Raw genomic sequence first — 19,502 nt, forward strand, 5'->3', positions numbered from 1 at the left:
CGTAATATGACAAATATGACCTAATGAAGGCGTTTGGATGCAGAAGGCGCCGCGGATGCTGCGTTTGGAAGCTGATATGTATTAAACCTGCTCAAAGAGCAGAATAAGGCGATAGGAATTATGATAGCAATAAAAACAGCATTCAGTGTGAATCCAGCTGGTCTGAAGAATGTACTATATCAAGTCGAAGATGATGTATTTGAAGAAAACCTTGGTTGTTATAGTTCCCATCTACCAACAGATATAGCTGCCATACCATTTTCCATTTCCCCTATGCTATCAGCATTAATTATTAAGGAAGTCTATATCCTGCCATTTATACTAACAGTAATGACACACATAACCAACAGGCAGTGCCCTGCAGTTAATTATGAAGGACTGTTTTTCTGCGGTTATGATGTGGACCAAGTATGTAAGAGCAAACTTTTTAAAACTTGTCATGACTCGAGCAGCGGTTTGACACATAGTTAGGCGGAATATGCAACAGCACAGAAACACATTGGTCCCTCCAGGAGAGACAGCGGTTAACTCACCCGTGCATATTTGGAGGAATACGGGTCTTCAAACAGTGCCCATATTTTGGGTTGCCAGGTTTTCCACCATCCCGCTTTCCTTGCGTCCTCCTGCATGCACAGTCTTTTTAAGTCCCCATCCGCACCTCCCAGCGCCGGATCGTCGTCCGGCGCGTCCGGTTCTGGAGTCTCGAAGCTGTCCAGTGCCTCCTCCGCATCCCGGTGCTGCCGGTAATTCATCCAGCAACACGCCTCCACGTCCGTCTCATCAATGCCCCAGAAGGCCAGCTCCTCTTCGAACAGGGGACCGCACACATCGTTGGGACAGTGCAACTTCCCGGTGCGGTAATAGTTGAGGATGAAGGAAAACACTGACGGGTGGCGGTCGAAGAAGAACTCGTCTAATTTGGGGTCATAGTCGAAGTTGCTGAACGCATCCGGCTCTGTAAGCCACGATAAGCGGGTGCCGGGTAACGTTTTTAGGGTGCTCCGGTAGGTCTCATGCCGCACCCCCCCGCAGTTTATCACGATTTTCTCGCTTTCCGACGGACAAGTCATGTCTGCGCTGTAACATGCTTTGTTGGACGACTTGTTCCCACCCTTGCGCCCTTTGAAAGAGGATACACACACCGAACTGAGCATAGAGGACCGGGGGGGAGGGAGAGGATGAGAGAAACCGAAGGGAGGAGGAGGGAGGAGTCTGAGAAATCTGCGGGGAGAGAAAAAGGGCAGAAATTTTAGCAGAGGAAAGAAATAAATGTAGATTATCAACATTGCAATACAAACGAAGAATCCCAGGCTAATAGCAGCTGTATGTAAAAATATTGACTTGATAATCAGCTGATAGGAGGGTGACAAAAATGACCTTGTGCAGGTGCAGTGAGTGAAGGGAGGGGGGTGAAAATGATGGGTGGCAAAGTTGTCTTTTTAACACACACAGCATCCTGGAGCAAAGAAAGGGGGAAAAAAACATGCTCTCAACTTGTTAGTGCAGCAAACGAAAGGAGGTGATTTTGAGCCCACTCATGAGTCAGCATCCTGACGGGCTGATTGTTGACACCACAGTGATGAGAAGATCTAGGCTATACCTATGCTCCTTTCCTTGCCTGGGCACCCAAGAGTATGTGTAAGGAGGGGAAGAGTGACAGAAATATGAGAGGAAGAGTGGAATACTGGGGCTCCATCTCTCTGCTTTCTTCTTCCCTTCTGTGTTTTTTTTTTCCTCTCTGACGTAAGGTGGCGCAGCACCGTGTGCATGTGTTAATTGCCTCCCGAGAGTGCAGTGTCCGTACTAATGTTAGATCTCCTCAGTCAACCCTATGTGCACATACTGCTGCAGCCCCCCATCCACCCGACCCCCGCAGATTCATGTGATGCACAATTATGTCAATGCTCTGTCCCATGCACTGTGCTGTGCGCGTAAAAACGCACAGACGCGGGGTAGAGAGGTGAGAGAGAGAGGAGGCCATAAATCAGATTATTAATGGAGGGATCAGAAAAGACAGGAGAATCAGGAAAACAAGCTCATAAAAAGACCTGAAGACAAAAACAGAAAGCGAGAGTGAAGGGGGGGGGGGGGGCACAGAGGCAGAAAGTGAATGCAGCACGCTCACTGGAGGCAGATAGTGCAATATTGTCTCTTCCCTAGGAATGGAAGAAGGGGAGGGAAGAGGGAGTGCAAGGGGAGGAAGAAGAGCCTCGAAATAGGAGAGAGCGCGCTATAAAAGTGAATGAATTCCGCTGCAGTAAAAAAAAACAGTTATTTGCTCTGTCTCTCTCTCTCTCTCCCTCTCTCTCTCTCTCTCCCCACGAGCAGCGTGTTTCAGAACAGACACGCGTTCACAACAAAAAAAGGCCTGTGCTGTACATGCACCGTATCTTTGTTGTTAACCTTTTCTCTATTCAGAGAAATGCACCACTCTCCTCTCCTCCCCCTCCTCACCTGAGAGCCCCCCCCCCCCACTCTCTCTCTACCCCTCACTTTCTCTTCCTCGCTCGCTCTCATATTCCGCATAAAGGAATCACATTTCATTGAAGGAGAAGACTCAAGGCTGCACTTTTTCTTCCCTCCTCTCACAGCACAGTCTTATTCCAGTCCCGTGTCCCCCTTCCCTTTTTCACTCTTTCTCTTCTGCCTCTTTCCGCTCGCTCCATTTCACTCTAATGCGCCCCTTCCTTCCATTTCTCCCCTCTTTCGCTTCACACATCCCAAAGCAAGATTCTTTCACTTTGGCTCAACTCTCGCCGCTTCTTCCCTTTCAGACTTTTGCTTTCTTCCATGTGGGACACTGCAGTCTTTCTTTTGAAGTTGTTACTAGTCTTTCCTCAGCTGTTTTGTTCAATCTACTGTACGCTTTGTGTTCATTTAAAAGCTTGATCTCTCTCGCTCTCTCTCTCTCTCTATCCTCTATTTAGATCTTAGAATAGAATCATAACATTTTTTTTCCTGGTTTTGTTTTGACTTTTTTTGGTATGAACATGATCTTTTTTCCTCTAATGGAGTTCCTGGAGACAGACTTATCAACACTCAGGTAAGGTCTGCTATAATCAAACATATTGCATGGGTAAACAATCAAAGCACAAATACAAAGGTTTATTTTCATTTACAAATGAACACAAAAACTAAAATGTATGTATCTTATGTACACAGATCAGAAAAATCAGGTAACTAAAGTGTTAAATTTCTACTTTTTTTCTCTCAAGTCTTTGCAGTGTTTGCTCCAAAGGGGTTACATATGCTTGCTCAACTAAAGTGATCTTGAGTTTGAGAGTTGTACTGGATCCTTTCCAGCAAAAAACAAAAAAAAGATAATTAAAATGAATAAGAAACTGATAAGTTAAACATTTGTAACAAACTATCTGGAAGTGATGTCAGGCAGGACGAGTGTAAGGCGATCTTTCTCCAGACTCAGCTTTGTCCTGTGGGGCTTGCCAGCAGGAACTGCTGGTGTTGTGAAATGGATTCAATTTCAGCACCATGGACAGCGGAGCTAACTCTCTCTCTCTCAAACAGGACCTGAAACTTTTTAGCAGCCGTTTCTGTTATCTCACCGTGAAGCCCTCATGAGTGTTTTCTGGCCCATCTTAGTAACTACACACCTCTTCCATCTACTTTAAAACATTTGTAGCTTATTGGTGAACTGCTGAATATTTAATACACAGGCAGCCACAAGTCTGTAACAGTGGTTAAATGCCTCTTTGTTCCCTCAGGGTCATGCATGGTGAGGTTATTGATTTTATAAATTTAGTTAAATATTCTTTTATGGGTCAGAATTAATTAGAAGTTTAATTTAATCTTTCTTCAGAATTATTTACATTATTAGCTTTTAAGATTTGAAGTTTGGGTCAACCAGGCCAGTATCTCAGTCAAATGTCTGCAGTTTTCATCTTAATACAAGAGAAGTAAGCACATCTGTTTAAAAAAGCCAGCCTCAGCACTTTGATCACTGTCAGCAGTGCAACTACTTGGAAAAAAAGAGTAGCACACAGGAGGGAAAGAGGTATGGGGGGGACTATGGCCTCAGAAGGTAAGCATTGGGTGTAAAATGGAGGAAGGAAGTCGAAATTCATTGGACATGAAAAAAACAGAAAGGTGAGAAGGAAGGCAGAAAGTGAGCGACAAAGCAGGAGGAGGAGGGGGAGCCGGCAGAGGAGCAGAGAGGAGAAACACCGCCAGCACTGCCTCTTTTTTCTCTATCCTGCAGCATTTCCTGCCTTGGCCACCATGTCCTGCACCGCCCTGCTACTACTGCCTCAGCACTGCACACACAAGGGGAGAGAAAGCGAGGAGGAGGGAGGGAGACTCACACACACACTCACCTGACTGCCACAAACTAAGAAGAGACTAAGAAAGCTACGAAGATGAAACACAGAAAGTCAAAATGAGGCTCAATCAGTATAAATCTTTAGAGGGAGATCATTTCTGCAATGGACTGATAAGGAGGATGGGGCTGAGAGCGAGAAAGAGCGGTGCACACAGCTTGTTCACAAAAGCTGCATTGACTCTAATATATATTAGCAGAAACACTGCAGCAAGAGGGGGAGGGAGCACGGGATTATGGGATGCATTGACTGTGAGGTACCAGCAGCAGTAACCGGGGGGAGGGGAGGAGAGCACAGACTAGAGAGGGAGAGAGAAGGCAAGGGAGGAATTTGGAGGAGTGCTGACTATGCGGAACAGACCCAGCACTTGGCAGAAAAAGGAAAAACCTTTACCAATCACAGAGGGGGAGAGATAGGGGGAGTGAGATGAGCTGGAGAAAGAGGGGTGTTTGGAAGAGAAGAAGAGAAAAGGATGGAAAGAGTAATGGGGGGGTAGGTGAGGTAGAGGAGAGTGAGAAATGGAAAGAGGGGAGAAAAACAGGTGGGGAGGAGGGGGTGAACGAAAAACACCTTGCAGTGGCTCAGGATAGCACCTGAATGGTTGTGAAGGTGAAAGGAGGGGAGATTAGAAATGGTCTGTAATACTAATAAGAGAAATGGAAACAGCGGAGTGATTAAGAGAGAGCAGAAGAGGAAGGAAACAAGTGTAGGGATGTAAAACAGATATACAGCTGTGCTGAATGGCAAATGTACCACTGGGGAAAAAGGGGGGTTTTGCTGGCAAGTGTGTAATGAGTGTGTGTGTGTGTGTGTGTGTGTGTGTGTGTGTGTGTGTGGTGTGTGTGTAAGAGAGAGAGAGAGAGAGCAGAAATTACATTTGTGTTTCTGGTGCGCAGCCATTTATTTCCCACCCTCCACCTCATCAAAGGATGTAACCACAAAGCTTCACGCTGTTCCATCCATATCGCCTCCCTCCTTTCCTCTCTCCCCCTTATCTGCACCTTATCTCCCTCTCCGCTGCTGAGATCTCCTCTCTCACCCACTCCCCAGTGTCGAGGAGACCCCAACAGGCAGAAGTGAGGCACTGCAGCAGTGAAAGCACTGCGGTCACCTCCCCTTTTAGTGCAGTGTCACACCACACTGTGTCCCCCCACCCACCACCCAGGCTCGTCACCACAGCTCATGGTGTAACTCTGATTCTGCTATGGCAGTAGCCGGATCAGGTGCGTGTGTGCGTGCACATGTGAGGATATTGGTGAGAGGTGGGCGGTGCATGAATTAAAGAATGAAGAAGATAGGGATTGCATGAATGGATGGAGATGAAGACAAAAACACACAGGGTGTGTATGCAGAGAAAAACCTCAGACAATGACCCAGCAGCTCTGAGACAAGCTAAAGTACGCAGGGATGAAAAAAAACAAGGCATTTCTCAACATAATAAAGCTCACCAGCAGCCAATTCCCAGAACATGAATTAAATAGCCAATCAATTAAGCAAGCAGAAGGGGAATGGCTGATATACCAGAGGCAGCTCCTCTACGCAGCAACACCATGGAGGTCTCCAGGGGCTAAACAATCCACGCATATTACAGCACCAACAAGCCCCTCAGGGGTCTTGAGCCTGGTTCATTTGGTCAATCACCACCCAGAAGCTGTTACTGCTGCTGCTGTCATGCCATGATCCCCCCCAGCCACCTTTTCTTATAGAAAGGAAGAATCTTGGCTCTCTCCTTTTAGCTGGCTAGGGATGATTAATACATAAGGCCATTTTCAGGAATAGACTAGCAGCAATGAAGCCTGTAATAGAGCTCTGAAAGCTCAGACAGTGTCCATGTCTAAAATTCTTCCTGTCCACAGGAGGATAGATGCTGAGATTTTTCTTTGGAGAGATGTACCCACTCAGGTGAGACTTCACTGGTGACGATGGAGGATGTGGGGTGAAGGGAGTGATAGAAGAAGAGGTGTTAAAGCTCCCTTCAAGGAGAGGTCAGAAACATCCTGAAACAGTACTACATGTAGGGGGAAAAAGCCATGGGATAGTGTGACATGTCAGGGAGGAACACTATTTTTGGAGCTGGATAAATCTGAGCAGTATTCAACTTTAAAATCCGCTTCTTGAGAGAATTAACATCAAGAGCAAATAGTTTTAACCCGCTCGACTCCCGTCTGCCTCTCTCAGGTCTTTTAAACCTGTCTGCCTCTAATTAATGACGCTGCCCTTCCTGCATGATTAGGACTATTATGATCCAGCAGAGAAATGATGTAGTACAGAGGGCCTGACAGACAAATGGGACATGGGAAGAAGTATTACTGCACTGATTCCTGACCTGTGAACTAGCTAACGATTACACACACATAGGAGGGTGAGGGAAGTCACAGATTAGACTCTCGACAACCAGGGGGAGGATGAAGAGAAGTTGGGTCTTAATGTGAAGAAATGAAATGAAAAGACAAGGAATACAGGGAGACTGAGAGGAGATGAGAGTGAGGTTGAGGTGAGCTTCAAGGTCAAGGGCTTAAAGGTTTAAAAAGCACTTGGATCTGGCGATAAATTAGTAGGAGGACGGAGGGAAAACTTGTCATAAGTGAAGCTGGTATACGAAGAGGTGAGATGAAACCATCACAAGGAGAGAGGAAGGGTCAGGGGAAGAGAACACACACGCACAAACCTGGGACACGACAGATAGGTAATTCAATCACAGCCTCAAAATAGATTTATTCCCCCTGTTGCTTAAACAGCGGCGCCCTCCTTTTCAAGCCCCATCACTACTCTACCAATCACGTCCACTGACCGCGTGCCACTGTGTCTCTCAGGGGGGAGGCATTTATTTAATTAATTTATTTTTTGTCCTTTTTACTAAAATCTAAGGGGTGTTTTCTGGGTTACCCTCAATCTAAAAATAGCACTGGCTGTAGATGTATAATGCAGGACTGAGGTGGGGAAAGGCAGGGGGAGAGCAAATGGAGGAAGAGAGGCTGAGTTGCTATTAGGGGAAGAGCACGCTGGAGCCAGTTGGCAGAAAAAGCGAGGCATGCGCTGGAAAGTGAAGGAAGAAGAGGCGTTATGAAACTGGAGACTTTGTGTGTAATGCAGTGGAATGCGGCTTGTTGACAGAGTGAAGCTGATGTGGCGGCCAGAGGTAGTAGAGGAAGAAGACCACGTCTAGACATCTGACTGCCCCCATAGATTTCCTGGATGAGATTGCAGTAATGCTATGTCCTTCCTGTGGTCCCCCTACCACCCTCCTTCCCCATCCATCTCTTCCTCACACCTCCCTCTCCTCTCCCTCGCTCATGTGTGTCTGTGTGTCAGCCCTCTCATCCTCCTCCTAAGGCTCCTTTATCAAACCTCCATTGCAGGCCTTGACACTTACTCAGTGCTGCCCTAATACACAAGCACACACACACACACACACACACACACACACTCAGTGAAGCATCATGCAGGTAAAACAGATGCATGCATACAAATGCACAAAGCAGCACACACATGGATGCAGTTACTCATGCAGGCAGATGCAAAGTGATGCCTAGAGGAATGCAAACACACTTCCCTATCAGAGGCATGAAACTGCTGTGATCTAGTGGTGGAGATGGGGAAACACCCACCACTTGTGCAATGAGAAACGCCAGGATTTCTAAAATGAAATTCTCAGGCGTCACATCAGTGGATAATTCAAATCTGACCGTGGAAAAAGTACATTTCTCGTTTGCATTATAGCGTCCAGGTATTTTAAGAGTCAGGAGGCTCAGGATTCCAATTTTTGAACCATTTTCACACATTCTCATCTCTCCAGATATTAAAAGACAAACAGGATTACAGGGGAGAGAAAAAAAAATCCTAGTTATTGTTGATAAAACGATACTTGTTGAATGTGGGTTAGACGCTGTATTTTTCTCCCCTTTCTTTCTTGCACAGCTTGTCAATAAATGCTCTGCTATTAGCCCGATAATCGCAGAGTAAAGCCACCAAAATACAGACATACACACAGACACGGTTAATACTCACTTGCTTTTGGTTCAGGTTCGCTTCGAGTGCGTGCAGAAACACACACATCAAGCTTAAAGATCAATCAAAATGTAGTTTCTTTGTTAGATCGCTCTTATGGTTTCAGAGAGTATCCAGTTTCTCGCAGGCATTCAGTTGATCTTCCCCCCCCCCCCCGATTATAACAAATCAAAATAGGACTGCGCGCGTCTGTTGCTGAAAATCTCGTTTTGATACCGTTATTGCCGAGTGTTACTTAGAGCGTATGGTCATGCTGATGATGGCAAGGGATGATTCTTTCGGATGAAATGAAGCAGAAGTCCCCCTGAAAACTGGCTCTTTTTTTTTTCTTTTTCTTGTTTTGCTATTTCCCTCGATTTCAGAGCCCCTCTCCCACCTCTTTGTTATTGCCAAAAAATAACTGCCAGCCTTTGTCAACAGTGTCTCTCTACGCTTCCAGGAGCAGGGTGTAGCTACCATTCAGCTCTTCCTCTGTCTCCCTCTTCCAAATGTTTCAAAAGGAGATGCAGCCTGTAGACACCTCTCTCTTTGCCTTTCCCTCTCCGTGCCTCTCTCTGTTCCTTTGGAGGAGCGTCACCTTCTGCACTGTGTTTTTTCCTCAGACGATACATGTGGGCGGATTAGAGAACAAGACAGAGGGGGTGGGAGGACCCCGGTGAATACAGAGGCTAATTTCCTCATATGGCTGCTGAACTTCATAAATAAAAAACCAAAAACAAAAAAAAAAACATAGGCTTTAACAAATTACGCACAGACTGGACTAGGAGAGGGAAGGTGGTGTTGATTTATTTTTATCTCTTTAATTGGGTGTTTATTGGTTTGTTTTAGTGTTTTTTTTCCTCCCTCTCATCCCCTACTTTAGTCTACATAGCCCACACATGCTCACTCTGCTGGACGGTCGCACAAACACCATTTTGTCTACAGGTTCCCAGCCTTGACTCTGGCTTGGCTGACATCAGCAGTCATGTGGCTGCAAAGGAGCAGGTGGGTCATATGAGTCTGGAGTAAGATGTTCAGGAGTCATTACAATAATCAGAACTGTTTTTAATGAAGGTGTGTTTTCTCTGAAGGCACCCTCTACTCTCTCAGTGCCGTTATTTCAATGAAATCCCTGAAATAAAAGAAGCTGCATGAACAAAATTACCAGTTCATCTCAGTCTCTTTAAGACAAATGAGTGTGGAAGGTGGAAACAAACACAATGACGTGTCACTGGGATGCATGTTGTGGTCATCAGAACACCTCTGTTTTGTTTTTGCAGGTTTTGCTGTTGGTCTGAGCCACATTATAGTAGAAGTACAACAATCAGCAATGATGCAATTATCGACAGGAAGCTCAAAGGGAGTGCTACAGGGCCTCATAAAAATTACAGAAGTAAAAGGGCAAAAGGCTTCTGCCATAACATTTTCCTTTGACCACAAAATGTTCTTGTAAGAGCAAAGTGCAGAGAGAAAAAGGATGAGTAAAGGAGGTACCATGAGTTTGTGCATTTAGGATTAGCACAAAGAGCTGAACAATGCTGCACAATGATGTGTGGTGGCCTGTAGTAATAGAGACATTTTCTTAGGTGTGTTAATATATTGGAGGGGGACATTTTTAAAAAATGTAAATATTGGGTGGTGGTCACATCCCACCCAATAACTATAGACATGCATAACTGTATTCTGCACTGTATGACTTCTTGTTCATTTAAAACCTTCCAACCCCCCAAAACCCCATCAAGGATTTGTCAAACACAACATTTCTACACATGTTGAGCTCAAGAGTAATTCAAGTTACAGGCAGGAGCCAGTGCCCTTCCAGCAAAGTCTGTAGGAGTTTTTATTCATTATACGTAGAAGAGGAATAAAATAAGAGTTTACCGGCACTTGTCAAAGAGCCCAGAAAAACAGATGTTGATGGTAAAATTAAAAATAGGAAAAAAATATGTGTAAGAACCCTGTGAGAGGCAGAATATGCAGTATAGGCCCTATATTGGCCTCAGAAAGGGATATGGAAGGAGAAGAAAACCTTTTTGCCTTGTTGGAAGTTGGAGTGAGTAAAGGCCTTTTGGGCGTCAGATGGAAAAATGGGAGAACTGGGAGTCATTTGACCCCCAAGTGGAGAGGCCATCAAGACCTCAGAAGAAGAGACAGCACTAGGGCGAACCTTCCTAGAAGTGATCCTCCAGAACAATCAAACCAGAAGGAGGACAACATAGCGAGAAACCTGAGAGAGTACCTCGAACGGATTAAGCATACGGAAGACGAACCAGAGTTGGTGATTGATTACACCAGCTGCATGTCTCCAGTTCCAGAAGTAACACCACCAAAGGAACATGGGACGGCACAGGATGAAGAGGAGCAACACTGTGGAACCAGCAGTAAGAGGAGTTGGAGAGTAGATAGAAATTTGATTCTGAAATATTGATTAAAACCATGTAGAAGTACAGTTAATCATTAAAAATCAATAAGAGGAGAGATGATTTCATAGAATATATAAGTTATAAACAAGTTGTGTGAACTGGTCAATGAATAAGGAAGAGAAAGCTGATGGAAAGTAAACAGGAAGACTGGATAAACAGATGTCTGAGAGAGAAAGGGAAGTATGTGAATTAAATTGGGGAAATTAAAATCATGACCAGAGCAGAATGTTCTGAAGTGTTATAGGCCATGCCCTGATCACACAACGTCCGCTTGGTAACTGACAAACATATTTGGTTAATCAAAACCGAAGAGTAAGAATTATCTGATGCAGGAGAAAGTGTAGATAAACCCTAGAATTTTGCTGGTTGGAATAGACGTTTTAGCTGCTGGGGAAACTCTGTCAGTCTTGATTATGCAGGCTTGACTCTGTCAGTTGATTACTGTATTGTTGATTTTATTGTTTTAACCACTTTTATCATTTGCTGTTAGCTTTTCCATCTGCTAAATAAAGTACGTCATCTGCAGTTAAAGTAAAAGCTTCCTTGCTTTAATTGTAATTTTATAAGGTTTCCTTAAAGTGTCCGTAGCCTCTCCTCATTGATGTAAAAGAAATAGAACGTGTGTGACTAAGTCATGGACGTTGCTGGTGGCCTTGGAGGAGAGGAAGATCACAAATGTCATTCACCCTCTAGGGAGCATCAGAGTTAATGGATTCAATGAATTAATTTATTTAATGGAAATCAATACCAATGTAATTGAATATTTCCATTCAACCAAAATGGTGAAGCAGCCAACAGACCAGCACTAACATCAATAGTCACACCATTAGCATGGAAAGTTAATTTAATGAGGATAAGCACAACAATGGGTCATGACCAAGGTAAAAGGATGACATGACCTAATAGCACAGACATGTTCTAAATGCCATGAGATGGTCGTGCATACTTTCAAGAAAAAATAAAGGCAATTTCCTGTTTTTCTGCTTAAACTGGTGATGAAATGTGATCTGATCTTCACCAGTGTCGCAAATATCAACACAGATTTTCTAAGCTGATAAAATACAAACATTCATGATATTTCATGGCTTTGTTCAACACACTCATTTAAACATACAAAGTGATGGTGGCAAAAATAAGTGAAACATCAGGCTTCTGTTGTCACTGAACACCAACTGGAGTCAGGTGTGAGCAAACCTGGAGTCCAATCAGTGAAACGAGAATGGAGGTGTGGCTTAGAACGTCCTTGACTTATAAAAACACCCAAACAGTGGCAGTGCTGCTTTTACAAGCAGCATCAGCTGATGTGAGCCAGGTCTTACAAAAAAAAAAAAAAATTTGTGGACAGATGAAATTAAAGTGTGTTTGGGAAGAAAACACAACACTTATGGCAGAAAAAGAGAATCAACAAACATGAAAACATCATCCCAACAGTGAAGTATAGTGGAGGGAGCATCGTGATTTTGATACTTGTGACTTTGGTAAAGATCAGATCACATTTCATGACCAGTTTATGCCAAAAACCAGGAAATTGCTTAAATGCCATTACCATCTTTCAACTGTATGCTGGCCTCTCCAGTCCATGACAATTACATAATAAAATGTCAATTTTAGAAATGCAAAATTGTTAAGTATTAGCTACTGCCTGGGAAAACTGCAACACTGTACCAGAAAAAGGAAAGTGGAGGCCCCTGTAGGAAGACTAACTCCACGCCCAAGGGTTCCAGGCCTCCTCTGGTCTGATTTTGGTCTCACATCAGCTAAAGAGAGAGAGTCAATAAGGGTCCACATAATAAAAAATGTGAATTTATTTCAGTAATAAGCAAAACATTGTCATGACCAAGGTAAACGAATGACACATAGACATGTGATATGACACACACATGCCATGAGCTGGTCACACACAGTTGAAGCCTCTTGCTGATCTAGGGTCTAGACCCTGAAATGAACATTTCCCCAGCAGCAAACGTATACTTTCAGATTAAATCATGTCCAGAAACCTTAACAGCCAGTACAAAGTCATCTTACTTGTATCTATAGGACAGGCCATTAACACTAAGATTTAAACTTACCGGTAAATACAAAATTAGCATGTTCACTTAAGACTGAAATAAGACTGTCAGCTCATCAAAGCCCATTTTCTGCTTTAAGCTAAAAGTGAATTTACCCTCAGGTTGCCAGACCAGAACAGATGAGCACTGAAAGTAGCTGACACTGTTTCCTCATCAACCTGCATAAATACTGAATGCTCAGCTTAGTCCGTACTAAGAGTGAGTATTAGTCAACACAGACACACTCACAGTCGGTCCCTTGGCAGCAGCAGCATATACTGTAGTGCAGCTCATGCATAAGGAAGCAATGAGCAGCAGACGTTCGGAGACATTGTGTGGTCAGGAGAAAATTCTCAAGCAGCTACAGGGAAAAGGGCTGTGATGATGATGCCTTCAGTCTCACTGGTTCGGCATTATTTTATGGCCATTAAACATTGTATAAAGACAACAACACCCAATACTTCATATTGTACCTCATATCTACTATATATTATACAGTATATTTGCACAGATGCAGATTGTATTACCGGGTAAACATAAAGGTTTGCTGTCCTTGAAGATGCAAAGGCTGATTGGCAATGACAAACTAGTGGTTCAATAAATGGTATTGATGCTGTCCATCACTAATTGAAAAACAGTGTCCACTGATTTGATGCTTCTTGTGTTTAGAAATGAAAAATCTCACTTCAGAGATGAATAATAAATGATGTTCAGGCCTGTAAAACATACATGTTCACTGGAAGATGGTTGGACGGGGAATAACAATTGGGTTTTGTATGAGGAGTCAATAAGACGCACAAATCAAACTTCCCAGAGATGCTGCTTATATGCTGTGTGTCTGAAAACCCACAGACCACATGACAAATGTCAATATTGACTCTTATTGCCACTGATGCAGTAGTCGGGAAGATGGTAAGCAACATTTTATTGAATTATGAACCCAGTGCCATGTTAGCAACAGCAGAATTGCCTTCAGTCCCATGAAGAGATCTGTTAAATGAGTGGATACAGTCTAATTACCAGGTTATTTCCAGCACTGCAGTTATTAAGAAGAAAATTCCAGCAAAGCAGTCTGTAAAAGGACTCCACAGTCCTCTAAAAGGAATAATGAGATGGAATAGTGTTTGGTCTTATTGAAGCAAAAATGAAATTTGTCATCAGTATCTAATTGAATTGACATACTGTGCCTCCCTTGTAGAGTCAGACAAGAGAATGGATGAGACTATTTCTCCATGATCCTTTCATTATATTGTTTGGTAAATTCTATATCATATAGAAATGAAATGCCTTTTATAATACAACTCAAGTTGCTGAAACTCCATTTAATGTTTCATACCAGTTTGCTGCATTCACATTTTCTGGAAGCAGCTGCTATGCAGGACAATAAATACATTTGGGCTAGCTGGGTGAATAATTCATAATTAATGTTTCAGGGAGCAGGTTGAGACAGAGGTGAGAGAGTGTATGCTTAGATTTTATGTTCTTCATGTTGTGTTCATTTGCCATTTTATTAGGTACACCTACACAAAATAACTATAGAAACAACTTTATGGTCATTTTTGCATACTACAGTTTGTCAAGCTCTTGAATAATATTGCATAATACCATTTCTAATATTGAGTCTATCCATTTATATAGATGTATGTTCTAAAGGTCAGTACCCTTAGTGTTTCACTTACTTTATCTCATAATGGTATTTGGTTGTGCAGGTGCATAGTTTTGGATGTCGATAGTGAACAGAAGGAGAATGGTTTAACAATGTAGTAGTATCTAACTATCTTCTGCAAAAAAGACAAGTCTGCATCTTCTTTACATTAACCCATGACCTTCTTTATGAGCTGCATTATGAGCTAGTCAGCTTTCCCCACAGAGCGCCTGTGTTCATAGTCTGCCCCACAATTTATGTTGTTTTATAGTTATATTTAGTATATGGTGTTATATATCTTATATCTTTGACCACTAGAAGGAGCTATTGTATAGTTTAACCACACAGTCTGAGTGTAACATATTAAAAATCTACTGAGGAGTCATCTCTGCTATCCTGCTGCTCTCCAACCACAACACAACGCCTGGTGTTTTCTAGGAAAAAAGAAGTCTCTTCATCAGTCTAAGTTCGGTTCATGCGTTTCTGTGTTCATATGGAACAGGATGTGCTGTTCTGTTTTTCATCTGCCAGATGACCGAGCTCCATATACAACCTAATTTAGAGCCCGGAGGGTGTGTCAGCCTCATTTCAGTAATGCAGGCCACACTGTGCACCAGCTTATAATCACACTGACAAACAGCTGGAAAACAAGGGGCCTCAATCCTTCTTGTAATAACGATTTCCAAGAAAAATGACCAAATGAACACATCAAAACTGACACCTGAATGAGACAGGCTGAGATAATACTGAACTGAATAATTATGCAAATGTAGTTAAGTGCTTTTCAGTAAAAATGCCATGAATGTTATTCATGAATGTCATGAACCTGCACATGGTTTTCTTGTGCGATCAAAGCCAACCACATAATGCACGTTGTTAAAATACACCAGCATTCAAGACAAACACAATGAGAAAAGAAACATTTTTCTAATATAGACAATCTGTCTCACTATTCATATGTTTGTCAGTGAGATTAAGAAAGTTTTCTCCTGCCTGAGGCCTCTGCAGTCTGAACAAGAGCGTAATTCAGAGTCAGGTCTCTTTAAGGCTGCTTGCTTCATTTGTACTATGTGAAGAAAACAATCTCAATCAAACATGGACAACAAATCACACTGACATGCTGATGGCACACAGGAGCCAGTATTATTCATTGGGGAGATGCTAAAAAAAATATTAATTATAAATAAACAATATGGGGCCCAATTCCTCTAGAGAGCAAAGCCAAATATATTCATGCATTTTGGTAAAAACAGAGAAGGTAACATCTCTGCAGATGCATCTGGAGTGATGTGTGAAAACATATTTGTTAAGGTGTGAAGACAAACATGACAACAGAGTACACTTCGTACAACATCCAATAAGATGAATCTTGATTTTTAAAAAACTCAACACTCAGCTTTTTTGACAGATGACTTTAAGCCAAAACTGAACTTGGATGGGATTGATGATTTCATCATATAAAAAAAAAATAAGTACAATATAGCTGGAAATAATTTCTCTCACGCTTTATTCACACTTTTCAAACATTCAACTTTTAAAGGTAACAAGGACTCGAACTATTCCAAAGAAAGTGACAAACCAGTGTTTATGTATAGTTTCAGTTAAATGTAGGATTGGAACACCTGCCTCCAACTGCTGGAAATCACACATTGAGAAATATCTTCTGGTAATATTTAACAAGGAATTGCTGAAATTATCAGTGTAATTAAAGGCTCCGTGCTCTCGGATGTTTTAAGGTCTTTCATGCCCTAAAATACTGTAAATACTTACAAAAACATTATCACTTGTTAAAAAAAATATGCTTTAACAAAAATTTTGTTTATATTCATTTATATTCTAATAGATTTTTTTTCCTCCTCAGATGACCAAAAACATTTTCATACTGTCCAAAGTCTTCAGCATTTATTATTTTCAGAAATTTACTTGTAGTTCTCTTCTGAAAACAAACCCAAATGTCTGATCATTCCAGTCAGGGGTCTGCTCTGATCCAGACATGATTTGTCTTCTTTCACAATCAGATTCACAATCCCATAAGATTCTTGCCCTGATTCTTCGGCAACTTGGGCTTTCTCTTGCACTTTGTGACTGAGTCTTTGCTCTTCTGACTGGCTTTAATCTCTGCTTCCCACTGTTTTCTTACCAGCGTATACAGCCTCATGGTGGCCTGTGCATCTTGAACCTTGAAAACAGAGGAGGAATGAGATATTATTACTGATCACATGAAATCAGAAGTGGATTAAATTGTGACAGCTGTGCTTCATGTGTGGATGACTTACAGATGAATGTTCACCCTGCTGGACCTTCACGTTGAGTATTTCTCTACAGAGGACTTTCAGTGAGGGCCGACCACTCTGGAGGAAAAAAAAAAGAATAATAATAATCTCATCATTTAAATTTCATGACACAGTCACATCCACAGAGTTTGTTAACCTTTAAGTTTCTAGACCCCTGTCACTGTGATCGTTACCTTGACAGTTTTCTTAAAAGGTTTATACTTCTGAGTGTCTCGGATTTTCTTTTTTGGATGATCCAAGAGTAAAATCTGAAACAGAAGTTTGAGATTGGTGTATAACATCTTATATTTAATGTGAAAATTTGTATTAGCTCTCCTTGGCTACCAGGCTACCTTTAAGTCATTGTGTATTGCATGTCCAACCACTGTCCTGCCCTGCAGGATTTCAGCAACCTCTCTCTGCACAGTCCGTACATCCTCTCCTGCAATGAGACAAACATTGATGGTAAATTGCATAACAGTACATGAAGACTATTTTAATGCAATCAGTTATACAGTAATTAGCTTCAGTTTCTTATACAGTTGTAAACTCATTACAGCAAATTTCATGAGTCACCATTTTCGATGTCCTCTGGTCGGACGCCACTGACAGCCGTCCTGTAGTCCGTCACCTTCTCTGTGGGTTTCACAAATTTGTCATAGATGCACTTCCCATAGTGGTTCACGATGGACACACGTGCCAGCATGCTGTCCTCTCCATCAGGACCGACTCCCACCATCTCACAATCGATAGCCACAGCTCTGGTGAGGCTAATGTTTGGCAAAAGGCAAACAGGGAGATAAGAGAAGCCATTCGTCACTACTTTGATTTAAATCTGATGTGTTGGTTTTGTTTTTGTTACATATATTGTGAGGACGGTGCTTATTCAGTTGTGATGTGATCTTTTTTTTTTTTGGAGTACGTCTGTGAGAAACCAGCGGGGCAGGATTGTGTGTAGTCACTCACCCTTCAAAGGCGTTCTCCTTGACCAGAGTGCTATCTGTGTTGTTGTTTTTCTGAATGCCCTGCTTTTTCCTCATAATCTCTGCTGCCTCTGCTCCTATCGTTGCCTCCACATCATCAGGGTCCACATCATCAAACCAAAGGTCCTCTCTTCAAGAGCAATGAAAAAGATGAAGTTACCAGCCATAATTACTCCCTACCTAAATGTCAGCAGAGTGCAGTGCTGTTATACTTACTCTGTAGGTTTGGTTTCTTCAACCACAGACTTCTTTTTCTTTGCTGCTTGATTGCTGTTTGAATTTTCACCGTCCTTTTTCCTTTTTGGAGCAGCAGGTTGTCTTGACTCCGAAACAGCTGTGACCTTCACACTAACGTGAGAGTCCTTGGAGACGACGCTGTTAGAAACAGTTTTGTGTTTGATATTTTTCCCAGTGTCTGTCTGTTGGGGACCAGCTTTGTTCTTAGAAATATGTTTAGAACAGTCTGCTTTAGCCTCCTTGTTTTGCAGAGCACCATTCTGCTGTTGGGCTGGAGCAGGCTGCTGCTTCTTCTCTGACTGACTGTTCTTTAACATCTGTGGAAGATTTGCAAAGTAGTGAACAATCTTCAGATATGAAAGTGAATTTGGAGGGGGGGGGTGTAAAACACAAACATAAGATGTAAACCTTTCACTAAGGTACAAAGACAGACCACTTCTATGGAGGTATATGCCAAAGGTTTTGCAGCACACAAACCCAATTTTAGGAGCTACTCAGTTTGCAGGTCAACATTTGAGAGGGAGCAGGCACAGATTTGTAAGATCGCTCTCTGTGTCTGTTCTCTCCCACTTTCTTAAGGCGTCTTGGCAGCTTCGGAGCACCTAAGATTGCACGAACTCAGTGGCAAATATTTTTGACCAAAAAAAAAAAAAAACAGCAGCAGGACACCAGGTCTGTTTTGTTTTCGAAGATAAACTCCACCGAGGGAAAGAAACAAGACTGAGTTAAATAGTGACCATGAGTCTCATGTTTGTAATAATTTTAGTTATTTGTAATCCTAATAGGATTTTTATAAGATTTTTGTTGTTGTTGACAAACCCAATGTGGTTACAGTAATTTACTGTCAATACATTTGAGTTTTTAAGATAATACAAAGAAATAATGGTACTCTTTTGTCTCAGCTTTTAATTTGAAAGTAGGTGTTTTAACAGGATGACCCTTATTTTCCAGGTCAAATCGATCAGATGAAACATTTGGCTTCCACATACTTCCATGCTCTTACCTCTTGTAATGCTTTCCAGTTGGCAGAGAAAAGCTGAGTATCTTTTGGAGGTTGTGCTTGATCGACTGATACACGTTTCTTCTTTTCACACCAATATTTCTTTTTCCTTTTCGCTTTGTTTTTCTTTCTAGATGTGGGTTGGTGTGTTTTAGCAGGAGAGTGCGTCTTCTTTGCCTTCCCCTTGGACATTATGACCACTTTTAGTAAAATAATATTAATTTGTTATGTCCTCAAACACGCTGCACCATCTGAGCTTCGTCCCTCGGTTTTTAGAAAGTTATGGTCTGTGCTGTCTCACCAAGAAATGTTTCCCCAGGGTATATTTGTGGTGTAGCATCGAGACCGAAGAGCTGTTGGCATATTTTCTTAACTGCTGAGGAAATTGTCCAGTGATAAACTCCAGACGCTCAAAGCCATGCTGAAATGTGTATTTCCCATATGTGCAACCGCCAAATGTGCCCGGAAAAAAACATGAGATCGCAACATACTCACGTCTATTTAATTATAAAGCTAAACAGCACAAGTTCTTCGGTGAAATTCACACAAATAATATGCTATGAAAACATGTG

The 19,502-nt window shown here is 42.3% G+C and overlaps 1 protein-coding gene and 1 pseudogene across 1 annotated transcript; both read right to left on the reverse strand.

The window, feature by feature from the left end:
- The window catches only part of LOC113135663 (potassium voltage-gated channel subfamily C member 1-like), a 43,172-nt pseudogene extending 34,265 nt beyond the window's left edge, over positions 1-8,907 (reverse strand).
- Positions 8,908-15,921: 7,014 nt separating this feature from the next.
- rexo4 (REX4 homolog, 3'-5' exonuclease) lies at positions 15,922-19,374 on the reverse strand. The gene is made up of 8 exons (XM_026315536.1): positions 18,934-19,374; positions 17,910-18,247; positions 17,677-17,823; positions 17,287-17,480; positions 17,064-17,152; positions 16,905-16,979; positions 16,714-16,788; positions 15,922-16,616 (listed from the first exon to the last, which is right to left on the reverse strand). Exons 1-8 carry the CDS (start codon positions 19,120-19,122, stop codon positions 16,458-16,460), a joined length of 1,266 nt encoding a protein of 421 aa, XP_026171321.1. The 5' UTR covers positions 19,123-19,374; the 3' UTR covers positions 15,922-16,457.
- Between the last annotated feature and the right edge of the window lie 128 nt (positions 19,375-19,502).

Source organism: Mastacembelus armatus, chromosome 19 (assembly GCF_900324485.2).
Source record: "Mastacembelus armatus chromosome 19, fMasArm1.2, whole genome shotgun sequence".
NCBI classification, from domain to species: Eukaryota; Metazoa; Chordata; class Actinopteri; order Synbranchiformes; family Mastacembelidae; genus Mastacembelus; species Mastacembelus armatus.